The sequence below is a fragment of the Emys orbicularis genome, chromosome 12 (assembly GCF_028017835.1).
Source record: "Emys orbicularis isolate rEmyOrb1 chromosome 12, rEmyOrb1.hap1, whole genome shotgun sequence".
Taxonomy (NCBI): Eukaryota; Metazoa; Chordata; order Testudines; family Emydidae; genus Emys; species Emys orbicularis.
Window position 1 is genome coordinate 1,343,797 of NC_088694.1, and position 12,814 is coordinate 1,356,610.

Consider the following 12,814-nt stretch of genomic DNA (forward strand, 5'->3'; position numbering starts at 1 on the left):
CTCAGAATTAGTCTCCTTGCTGAATCTTTTTTGATTAAGCATAGACATTTTACCCAGCGTTTGCCTCGCAGGGTCTGTCCATTAGTCCATCAAGCATGCTGTATTGCTTCTTAACCTCTGAGGATAGGACAAGAAGCAATGGGCTTAAATTGCAGCAAGGGAGGTTTAGGTTGGACATTAGGAAAAACTTACTAACTTATTAACAGGGTGGTTAAGCACTGGAATAAACTGCCTAGGGAGGTTGTGGAATCTCCATCATTGGAGATTTTTAAGAGCAGGTTAGACAAACACCTGTCAGGGATGGTCTAGATAATACTTAGTCCTGCCTTGAGTGCAGGGGACTGGACTAGATGACCTCTTGGTCCCTTCGAGTTCTATGATTCTCAAAGTGACTAATATACAACATACTCACTGGATCCCCCTTGTCCACATGCTGCTTGTCCCCCTCAAAGAATTCTAGTAGACTGGTGATGCATGATTTCTCTTTACAAAAACCATGATTATTTATTTCTCTTGATGTATATGGGGAAAATACAAATTTGAAGCGTGAAAACCTTTTAGAAAGGAGAACGTGAAGCACATGCAGTGGCCCTGGTAGATGCATACAGTTCCTTTGTCCATAAGCGGTGTGCACAGGAGGTTGATTGTTACTCTGACGGTAAGTGCTGCTATTAAAAATAACACTACAGCTCTGGTGGGGGGTGGGGGGGGGGGGAGAGTTACAACGTGTACTCTGACCTCTGCGTAATGTAATGGGAGAGATGCACGACGGGGATGCGATGGACTGGGATGGACTGAATGACTTTAGAAAACCCTGCTTATAAGAGACAGGATGATGTATAGAGACAGGGTTTATAATAATTGGCTTTACATTTATGCTAATATGGGGTCTGGAAAATCTTGGCAACTATCCTTTTAAAGAAATAGACTTTACAAAGGATACGTCTCTTATGTCGGACAGCAGCAAAGGAATAAACCACAGGGTGCTATGTGCAATGGGGAGACTCTGCATTATAGTGCGTTAGAGTCCTTCTTTTAAACGGAGCTCGCTCTCTATTTGCTGGGCTGCACGTCTGCTTGTGTTTGAATTAGTGCTCAGCTAAAAGATACTTCAATAAACCCAGATGAGACTAAGATAAACTACTTGCCCTCCAGTAGAATAAATATTTCAAATAAAATCAACCCTAGACAGTCCAGTCAAACAGCTATTGATCTCTAAAAGCCTGAACTTAAATCCAATGAATATTCCAGAGATAGCTCTGTGCAACCTGCCTAAATGCTGATCAATAGGCAATTACTTCCCTCTGAAAATATTTCTTAGGCTATTCAGCCAAAAAAAGGACTTTATTTTTTAGCTTTTTGTTACTTTGACCCAGAGTGCGAGGGAGAGTTTGAAGTGGGAAGGGTGTGCAGGTAACGGATAGGGCAAGGAAAAGGTTGAACCCCCAGATCTCAATTTTTATATATTTTTTTTAATTTAATGCATAACTCGCATGAGCAAGGCCAAGGTCTTAGCAGAATATAAAAAAAGGACATTTAATGTATATTGAAAACATCCACAGTTACACTAGGCAGGGTAACTTCTTTTCGATGGGCTATATACTTTCGTGAGGTGCATAGAATTTAAAATACTACTTCTGAGGTACCTGCCTACAATGTGAATTGCAAACATTACAATTACAAATTCCTATTAAAACCAAATGTCTGAAAATCCCTCTGCTTCCCTCCAAGACATGATTTCAGGAGACTGAGTTTTCTCTGCTACATTTGACATCATCCCCAACAGGAAAAAATGTAGTGTGTTCATTACTATTGATGTTGTTAACTGTTGTCATAGAAAGGCCAAACTGGGAACTTGGCATATGTGGTAAAGACTCTTAATCCAGCTTTAGCCAAAAAGTTGCTTTATGGAATGGTAACCATTATTGATTCCACTACCTTTGTTGTGTGGGAAACTTCTTTAAGTTTATTCTTTAATTATTTAAATGCTGACTTGGTCTGTGTGTGGTACCCCAAGAAACAGAAGTTTCTCCCAAGCTATGCTCCCTGCTCCAAACTGTTTACAGGGTGATTAGCATGAACAGAACATACTAGATGCAGTCACCGAAACATGCCTTTAGTAATCTGTACCTTATTCCCTGATAACCAGAAACTTCTATGCTTAAACTCTGTACCGTTCACTTTTTTTTTTAAACTTCATCTTAATAAAATTTTTAAATCTCATCATAGTGAGAGCCAGATTCCCAGCTCAGGTGAGTGCGACACTTGTTAAGAGTTTTCAAGCCTCCTTCATTGCTAGGAGAGAGGTCTGTTTATAACCTCGTGGGGACATTTTAAGGTGCCTAGCGTAACACTTTGAGGACTGGACTCTTATTAAATATTACTCTGCATAGAAAATATATTTTAACAGTGCTGTTATTTTTTGGGGTCAATTTGTGCAAGGCAGTTTATTTTTCAATACCCTATAAGTGAAGTTGTGGTACATCTGTCTCTCCCGGTATTCCTATGGTCCTCATCTCTAGCGTATCTGAGAGCCTCCCTATAGTTAGTTAATCAGTTTCTTTCTCTCTTTCTTCCCTGCCACCAAGAAGCAGGTCGACAGTCTTTTCAGATGAATGGGCAGGCCCGCCGACAGCAATTCTGGGCCCCATGGCAGAACAGTCAGTGGGCCCCCACGCATGCACAAGCTATTCCCACAGTCCGCCTGATATTTGGGTGGTGCTGCACCTGGGCTGGCTGGTGCCCAGCAAGCTGCCGGCTGCGCTGCTGGGCTCGCTCTTCTGGCACGGCCAGGGCTTCCCCATGCCCGCCCGGTAGGGTTGCCAACTGTCTAATCGTGCAAATCCAAAGACACTTGCCCTGCCCACTGCACCGCCCCTTCCCCGAGCCCCCACCCCTGCTCACTCCATTCCCCCTCCCTCCGTTGCTCGCTCTCCCTCACCCTCACTCACTTTCACCAGGCTGGGGCAGGGGGTCGGGGTGTGGGGTGCAGGCTCCGGGAAGGAGTTTGGGTGTGTGGGGGGATGAGGGGTGCGGGCTCCGTGAGGGAGTTTGGATGCGGGAGGGGGTGTGGGGTGCGAGCTCTGGGAGGGAGTTTGGGTGTGGGTTCTGGGATGGGGCAGGGGGTGTTGGAGTGCAGGAGGGAGTCCAGGGGTCGGCGCTTACCTCGGGCGGCTCCCGAAAGAGACTGGCACATCCCTCTGGCAGCGGTTCTTAGGTGGCGAGCCCAGGGGGTCTCCACGCTCTCCCGCAGCTCCCATTGACTGAAGTTCCTGGCCAATGGGAGCTGCGGAGTCGGTGCTTGGGGCGGGGGCAGTGCATGAAGACACCTCCTCCCCAGGGGCTGCAGGGCTGTCCTGCCGGTTCTGGGAGCGGCGCGGAGCGAGGGTGGGCAGGAAGCCTGCCTTAGTGCTGCTGTGCTGCCGGCAGCGGCTGGGGGCCCCTGGGCCCTTTTAAATCGCCAGGGCCCCTGGGCAACTGCCCCCTTTGCCCCCTCCGTCGGCCGCCTGCGAATGGGGCTGTGAAAACAAGCATACTGTTATGGGAAAGCCTGCACAAAGAGGTGCCTTTTCCATTTGCCTCTGAATGTGGCAGGTTTAGTGGTGGTTTTGTTAACATCACCAGGAACCCTTCCTTGCTTTCATGATCTGGACTCTTGTCCAGCAGGAACCCAACGGAGGTTACTCTACTCATGTCCTCTCAGCTGACCTCACACTAAATTTGAATCCTGGTCCTTATGGTGTAACAGTACTTGGTGCAGCACACAGAACACCATGCTCTGTGTGTGGCCTCTTGCAAGACAGTCTGGAGGTAGACCGCTCTTGTTGTAGCAGAAGAGCATGAAGGCTGTTTTGCCCTTGTTGATTTGAAAGGGAGAGATCCAGGGAGGTAACACTTCTGCTTATCACAAAACAAGACACTTAGAGGAATTTGTGTATAGACTCTTCTCATTTGTTTTTGCCATGTTAATTTTGCCTTTTCACACAGCCTCTTCAAACTTCTATAAATGAATCTTTACTCCATAGCTCTATGCATCACTCCCATCCTGAACACGGGTATTTTCTTTTCACAGAGAAAAAAAGATCTCTCGCAGCAGTGCTCTGAAGGTACTGGACCATGCCATGATTGGACCCGAGGGCACAGACAACTGTCACAAGTTTGTTGACATCCTGGGTCTGAGGACTATCTTCCCACTCTTCATGAAGTCTCCAAAGAAGATGAAAAAAATTGGAACAACTGAAAAGGAACACGAAGGTAGGACTCAGCCAGAGTCTGTCCTGTTACAGTGCGAGGTGGAAGGGGAAAGTAAATTTCTGAAAAGCCCACTCAGGTTTATGAATAAAACACCAGCCCTTTCATTACTCCCCAGCAGCATAAAATGCACAACAGCCTGTGCAGTCACCTTGGTGCAGTGTTAGCTGTTCACGCAACTGCTTTGCTTATTTCAGTACCAGCAGCTCATAGTGGTTCCATTTCCTGTGTGGCTGTTAATAAGTTATTGTATATGTGTACATGTGTCTGCTGTTTGAAGATCTGTCTCTTTGATGCAGAACTCTTTTGAAAAGAGTAATGAGGCAACTACAAATGTCACCTCAAAAGCAGTGTTTTCAGGGCTCTGAGCATTGAAGTGTGACTCAATGAACATCAGGCATTGCAGAAATAAACTAGTAACAGCTAAAGTTCCTCTCTTTGTTTCCTTTTTCCTCTGGGAGACCTTGCTTTACAGAAGGCTTCAGTGGAGTACGCCGGGACCCTGTAACCTGAGCTGGGTCTGGTCCAATCTCCTCCTGCTGCTGTCAGTTGTCATTTTTTTCTGTATACAGTATATATAGTTGAAATGCATCTTGTGGGAGAACTGCAAATACTGACAGTGATGCTTGGGCTTTGTACCAGAGATTTCCTAACTGAACTTTCCGGGGGAGGCAATTAAAACGGTTGGCAAAAACAGTGAGGAGTATGAGTGGATCTTAAATAGGTAACTCTTATTTTGAGTGATCCATCCCATTGTCCAGTCCCAGCTTCTGGCAGTTGAAGATTTAGGCACCTTGGCTAATAGTCATTGATGGACCTATCCTCCATGAACGTACCTAATTCTTTTTTGAACCTGGTTATAATTTTGGCCTTCACAACATCCTATGCCAATGAGTTCCACAGGTTGACTGTGCATTATATGAAGAAGTAGTTGCTTTTGTTTGTTTTAAACCCGCTGCTGATTAATTTAGTTGTGTGACCCCTAGTTCTTGTATTACACAAAGGGGTAAATAAGCCTTCCCTATTTCTTTCTCCATATCATTTATGATTTTATAGGCCTCTAGCATATCTCCCCTTAGTCGTCTCCTTTTAATCTCTCCTCATACGCAAGCTGTTCCATACCCCTAATCATTTTTGTTGCCCTTCTCTGTACTTGTTCCATTTCTAATATATCTTTTTTGAGATGGAGCAACTAAAACTGCATGCCATATTCAAGGTGTGGGCGTGCCATGGATTTATCTAGTGGCGTTATGATATTTTCTGTATTATCTATCCTTTTCCTAATGCTTCCTAACATTGTTGGCTTTTTTGTCTGGTGCAAACTGAGCGGATGTTTTCAGAGAGCTATCTGTGCTGACTCCAAGAACTGTTTCTTGAGTAGTAACAGTTAATTTAGACCCCATTATTTTGTATGTGTAGTTGGGATTATGTTTTCCAATGTGTATTACTTTGCATTTATCAATATTGAATGTCATCTGCCATTTCGTTGCTCAGTCACCCAGTTTAGTGAGATCCCTTTGTAGCTCTTTGCAATCTGCTGTGGGCTTAACTATTTTGAGTTATTTTGTGTCATCTGCAAATTTTGTTACCTCACTGTTTACCCCTTTTCCAGATCACTTATGAATATGTTGAACAGCACTGGTCCCAGTACAGATCTTTGGAAGACCCTGCTCTTTTCCTCTCTCCACATGAACACTGGCCATTTATTCCTACCCTTTGTTCCTGTTTTTAACCAGTTACTGGTCCATGAGAGGACCTTCCCTCTTATCCCATGACTGCTTACTTTGCTTAAGAGCCTTTGGTGAGGGACCTTGTCAAAGGCTTTCTGAATGTCCAAGTGCACTATATCCACTGGGTCACCCTTGTCCACGTGTTTGTTGACTCCCTCAAAGAATTTTAATAGATTGGTGAGGCATGATTTCCCTTTACGAAAGCCATGTTGACTCTTTCCTTACAGATTGCATTTAATTATATGTCTGTTCTTTACTGTAGCTTCAACCAATTTGCCTGGTACTGAAGTTAGGCTTACTGGCCTGTAATTGCTTCTAGAGCCTTTTTTAAAAATCGGTGTTACATTAACTACCCTCCAATCATCTGGTACAGAGGCTTGCTTAAGTGATAGGTTACATACCATAGTTAATAGTTTTGCAATTTCATATTTGATTTCCTTCAGAACTCTTGAGTGAATACCCTCTGGCATTTATTACTGTTTAATTTGTCAATATGCTCCAAAACCACCTCTACTGACACTTCAGTCTTGGACAGTTCCTCAGATTTGTCACCTAAAAAGAATCACTCAGGGGTGTGTGTGTGTGTGGGGGGGGGGGTCTCTCCCACAACCTCTGCAGTGAAGACCAATGCAAAGAATTCATTTAGCGTCTCCACAATGGGCTTGTCTTCCTGTGCTCCTTCAGCCCTTCGATTAGCCAGTGGCCCCACTGGTTGTTTGGCAGGTTTCCTGATGTATTTACAAATTTTTTGCTGTTGGTTTTTGTGTCTTTATCTAATTGCTCTTCACATTCTTTCAATTTGATTTGGAGAATACCATGACACCTCCAAGACTGTGTTACATTACCTCCTACTGGTTCAGACCCCATACTGAACTAACATCAGCCATCTGTAGTCAGGGTAGAGTATTTACTATGGTCAGAATAGCAATGCTGAAAAGCAGCCGGGTAGGGGGAGTTTGTGTTTGAGAGGGAGTCTGGATGGCAGGGAAGAAAAGCGACAGATTCAACGAGCAGCTGTTTTCCTCCTGAAAAATGTGCCAGTAGTGAGCTGGTAACAGTACATTTGCTTTAGAGCACCAACATTAGAAATTTGATAACATTATATGAATGAAGGCAATGGCTTGGCAAGACAGCTCCTGGAAGGCATGTTTGGGCTGTAATCGCTGTTGAGATGAGCTCTGCATCTTGAATACAACAGGACTGGGAGAGGGAGATGAGAAAACAAAACAAGAAATGCAGGCCTGGTGTGGCTGCTGCTTTCCTGGCTGCTTGTCTCTGATGTGGGGAGGATGCATACTTGCCCTCCAGGGCTAGTTATGATTTATACGAAGGTTGGCTAATTCAGGTTCCATTCGCTATGTATAGACGTGTTCCTTGTTTTCATAAATGATGGTGAGGAAGAGATGCTCTTTTACACTGTTACTTGGATTTGCATAATAAAACTGGAGAGAGGGATCTGGTGAGACACTCCGATGATAGATTTGAGGCTGTTTTGGAATCTTATTCCCAGGGGGAAATAACGATTGCCTCATTCCCTTTATGGCGGAGCCTTAATCACTATGCCAAGCTGTGCGATTTGGAGCAGGAGACCTGGGTCTGCTGGCTGTGCCACTGATTTGATTCGTGGGTTTGGAAAAGTCACTTAACCTTTGTCTCAGTTTCTTCCTCGTCAGTCTGTGGACAATGCCTGTCTACCTACCTCATGGGTGTATTGTGAGGATTAGCCAGTGTATTGCAAACCTTACAAAAGAGCTAGGTTATTAATTATTATTTATATTGTAAAGTGAAGCAGAGTTCTGTCTTCTGGGGGAAGGGGAGTGGCACTTACTGGGCTCCTTGTTCACATAATTCTAGATCATTATTGGTCAGTGGAAATGAGGGACGGAGAGAGATGAGTCCAGAGATAATTTTTATAGAGAATTTTTTTTTAAAATCCAATTTCCATAAGTACAATTTTCTATGTTTTGCATCATTGGGCAGGTGAGTTCTTGGGTTTATAGCCATTTAAGTTAATTGGGATGTTTAATGGGGTTCCCCGGGAGTCTGTCAGGGCCATTGTCCTGATGTGTACGTGTGCCTGGGCCTTGCCAAATGTTTCGCCAGCAGTGATACAACCCAATAGCGGTTCTGTGCTTTGGGGAAGTACGGCTTGAGGATAGCCACTGTGAGCGACTGACAGAACGGGAATACTGAAATATCTTCCTGGTGTCCATGCTGTGGTGGCATCCCCGGGGTACAGCCTGGGACTGTGGGACCGCTGTGCCCCCTGAACTGTCTCCAGCCTGGGCTGTCCCTCACAATGCCCTGCTAGTGACCAGCAGCAACCCGTCCAGGCGCTGTGATCACTCAGCACAACAGCATGTGGAGCCCCACACCCAGCTCTATTGCATGAATGCTCCCGGAGCCACTCATGGATCACACCGAGACAGGTACCAGAGCCAAATCCCCCCAGCTCCCAGCACTGTACCCCAGGAATATACCATCTTGCACTGCTCAAGCTGGGCAGTGCAAATTTATTAATTGGTTCACCACTTCATCAATGGAGAGTGGACATACACCAGCCTTTGCAAACCTGAGCAGATTTGCCCCACACTTCATACAAACTCACTGGTAAATATAAACAATTAAACAAATTTATTGACTATAAAAGGTAGGCTTTAAGTGATATTAAGTGATAGGCAAAAAGTCAGAGTGGTTACCACAATAAAATAAAATATAAGCACACAGTCTGAACTCTCAACATTATTAGACTGGGCAGCAACTAGATGAAGCAGTTTTTCTCACCCCACTGGATATTGCAGTCCTTAATCTTCAGGTTCATTCTTTAAACCTGGGCCAATCTCCTGTGTTGGAGTCTTGTCATCTTCTCAGTGTCTTGGTTGCTTGCAGCATAGGTGGGGGCAGGAGAAGGGCCCATTCTTTGTCCACACTGTCTGTTTTATACCCTCAGTCCATGTGCTTGGGGAGCACAAGTCCAGGCATGTCTGGGGGGCATTGCTGAGTCTCTCCAAGCAAGGTTGAGCAGTTCCCCTGGTGTGGCCTCATGCAGGTGAGTCATCGCATTGTAGCTCCCTTGCTGGACAATGGCTGTTGATGGGTTGTTTGACACCCTGCCCGGGTGTTTGCAAACTTAACACCATTAATTTGGGCTTGAATAGGGACTGGGAGTGGCTGGCAAAAGCAATTTTCCCTCTTTTGGTATTGACACCTCCTCATCGGTTATTGGGAGTGAACCACATCCACCCTGACTGAATTGGCCCTGTCAACACTGGTTCTCCACTTGTAAGGTAACTCCCTTCTCTTCATGTGCCAGTATATTTATGCCTGTATCTGTAATTTTCACTCCATGCATCTGAAGAAGTGGGTTTTTTACCCACAAAAGCTTATGCCCAAATAAATCTGTTAAACTTTAAGGTGCCACTGGACTCCTCGTTGTTTTCGCCCGGGCGTTGGTTACTTTCCTTGCTGTTGCCTCTGGGGAGCGAATATCTGGCTGATTCCCCAGCTTACAGCATGTTTTAGTGACCACCATACAACACAATTCTCATAATTTCATATGAATTAATGATACACATATATGGATAGAGAAATGACTTTCAGCAAATCATAACCTTTCCCCGATACGTTACAAGGCATGCTTTATAGGTAAGATCACGATTATATGAAAATAAGAAATATGGGGATTACACAGGGCCGGCGCTTCCACTAGGCGACCCTAGGTGGTCGCCTAGGGCGGCAGGATGTGGGGGGCGGCATTTTGCCGGCGATTCCTCTGGGCGGGAAGAAAAGTGGCCGTAGAAACGCCGCCGAGAACCAGGGCTGCCCAGAGGGGTTTCTTCCGCTCCGGGTCTTCGGTGGAAATTCGGCGGCGGGTCCTTCACTTGCTCCGGGACCCGCTGCCAAAGTGCCCCGAAGACCCGGAGCAGAAGGACCCCTGCCGCCGAGAACGCAGCTTCAGAGGAGGAGCTGCCGCCGATTACTGAGGAGGAGCGCTGCCGCCTAGGGCGGCAAAAACCCTGGTGCCGCTCCTGGGGTTACAGTACGCTCCCCCAAGGTATAGAATGTCACACACGCACACTAGTCTTAGGGGAAAATGCGCTCGATCCTAGTGTCCTGATTGATTCTCAGTGCCTCACTGTGCTCTGTTATCCCAGAGCCATGCCGCCCCATTGTGTGCCCCCTGCTTGTCCAGAGATGAGTTGACAGTTATGGGGCATGCTCAGGGCACTGCAGTACATGTTTTTGTTAGTGGTGTTCTCATAATCTTTGTGCCCACTTGGGAGTGGAGTGGCAGCATTTCAGAAGTATTGATTTCTGAGGGCTTTCTGCCTGCTGGCACATGCCAATCATGGAGTTTTTGTCAGGGGTGAACGTTTCTGCTGTGGGAGCTGATCAAACAGGAGAGTAGGAATAGGAGCTGCTCTTCCGTTAGAAAAGAGCCAGGAGCTTATGGCAGAGCCCTGGCAGTGTAGTTGACAATAGAACGGAAAGGTGGGTTTGTAGATTTGTGCTAGTAGTAATTTGTGAGTCCCTGACGATGTGGGGGTGGAAGATGCACATTGTCAGGAACGTTGCAGTTACCATGTCCAGTTTGGGACGGGAAGCATTACAGTTGGGTTTTGGCTCAAGCTCTGCTGTGGTTGCAAGTGGGGGGGGGGAAACTGGAGTAAACTCCGGCTCCTAATTTACTTTTCTCCTGGGTGTAGGTTTGTTTTAGAAGCCCTCCTGTGCACAGAGTTCCTGGGTTTTGGAGGAGGGCCCTTAGGGCAGATGCAGGATCTGCTTCAACACTTATGAGGCTCAGTGCATGTTTCTCCACGGCATTTCTAAGCTCTGACCTTTTCCCTTCTGTCCAGGTAGTGAAAGCATTCCTCTCTTCCCATCCTCATTGTCATATAACCTCACCCCCTCTACACACCCTGGGCCCCCATCCCAGACAGAACTGCTTTTTATACAAAGAGCTTCTTCGTAGCCTCCTATTGTGCCATATCACGCTGGTCCCTCTTTTCCCGCTACCTCCAGTCCAAGCTTCCTTTCCTCCCTTTCAAGGCCCTACGGTACTTTGTCCTTCCCTACTTAACCATCCTGGTCACTTATCACATCCCTCTGCAAACAGTGACAGCCTAGGTACCTCATTTGTCTACCTCTCCCGCAATGTCTCTGGGCTTTATTCCAAGCTCTCCATGAGCTGGTCCAAAGGCCACTGTCCTCTCTCCCCTAAAACCCATTTCCTCTGTGATGTCCTCAAGAAATTAGCCAATTAAAAAAATTATTTAAGAGAGAAATTCCTTGCTCTGTCGTGTTGTGCACTGGCTTTTGCAGAGTCCTTTACCCTCCAACCCAGCCTTACTACGTTTCTAACCCTTCATCCCCTCTGCATCTTGTCTCAGCCGGGTTTGGAAACTTCTTGGAGCCGGGATTCTGTTGTATCTGTATTGCAAGGGATCTGAGGGTCTAAAATAAACCTTCTGGTGAAACATGTTACACGGAGAATGTGTTTGCTCTCCATTTTGTTTTTCCTGAGCTTGGAAATGGTAAAAGGGATTTTTCTGCCTTGCTGTGGAATGAGCAGTGGGAGGAGTAAACAGTATTTAATTTAAAGAATGGCATTAAGCCATTTGTTAACAGGCACTTTGTTAAACAAGGATTAAAATGTGTGTTTGATGCTTTTCTTGCTGTTTGGAAACCTTGTTACTGAGTGGTTACTGAATCCACGTCTTTTCTCAGACCCATCTATCATCTGTCCTTCTCTGTCCCCTCAGCTTTCTCTCTCTCTCTCTCTCTCTCTCTCTCTCTCTGCCTGGAACAGTAGAAACCCCAGGTGCAGGGTTCTCCTTGATGATTCTCGGCTCTGTGGCGTGAGATGAATGGGACTCCCCAAGTGCTGAAGGTCCGAAAAGACAGGGGTAGTGAGTAAGAGCCCAAGCCATCTCCCCTCCCATGGCCACATGCCACCATGGAGCTTAACTTTCTCACCACTGGACCCTTTCAGTCCTTGACTGGGATCAGCACCTGTGTAGGTGTACGTCACCTTCCCACTCGGCACATCTTCCTGGGGTCTTTTCTGCTCCCTCCCTGCCTTCCAGTTAGACCTGGGTCGTCTTTTGCTTTGTTTTTATTTTGGTGACCACTTGCTCTGGCAGCGCCAACAGTGCCCCAGGCTCCCGCCTCCCAGGGACTCTGGGGGAACTTTAGTTCTGTAGTTCCTTAAAACTCTCCTTTTCTGTGGTGCCTACCGTGGCTAGGCCGCTAGTTTGCTGAGACCACTGCCCATCATACTGTTCAGTATCGTCTCATTGTTCCCTTGTGCTCCCCATCTGACTATATCAACCGGTCATCTCTTGTCTTGTGCTAAGATTGTCGGCTCTCTGGGGCAGGGACTGTCTTGGTTCTGTGTTTGTACAGCGCCTAGCGCAATGGGGTCCTGGTCCATGACTAGCGCTCCTCGGTGCTATGGTAACACAAATAATAATTGTGGCACTGACATCTCAATGTCCTTGTCCTGATGCTTTGACACCCTGGCACGTTGCCTCAAGGCTTGGCCTCATGGTGCTGCAGAGTTCTCTGTTGTGGGCTTTGGAGCACAGAGTTAATGAACACGGCAAGCTTTGCCTATGATGTGTGAATGATACACAGACTATGGGCTCCTCATGAATTGTATCTATGGATATTTTGCAATGTTCATTGAAGGGTCACATTATGTAGTAAATAATTTTAAGATTATCTACCGAACACATCTATCCTTTTTTCAGTAACTGCTGGTCCAAAATTTGAGAACAAATAGACTAATCATTAAATGTTCCATTAAAATTACCCAGTTTCTTTCAATAGTA

The 12,814-nt window shown here is 46.1% G+C and overlaps 1 protein-coding gene across 2 annotated transcripts in view; it reads left to right on the top strand.

Moving 5' to 3' along the window:
* The window catches only part of CTNNBL1 (catenin beta like 1), a 100,972-nt gene that overhangs the window by 56,503 nt on the left and 31,655 nt on the right, over nucleotides 1-12,814 (top strand). For both annotated transcript variants that reach the window (XM_065414367.1, XM_065414368.1), the window contains one exon: nucleotides 4,073-4,254. In XM_065414367.1, coding sequence (XP_065270439.1) covers nucleotides 4,073-4,254 — 182 coding nt within the window. The remainder of the gene's footprint in view (nucleotides 1-4,072; nucleotides 4,255-12,814) is intronic.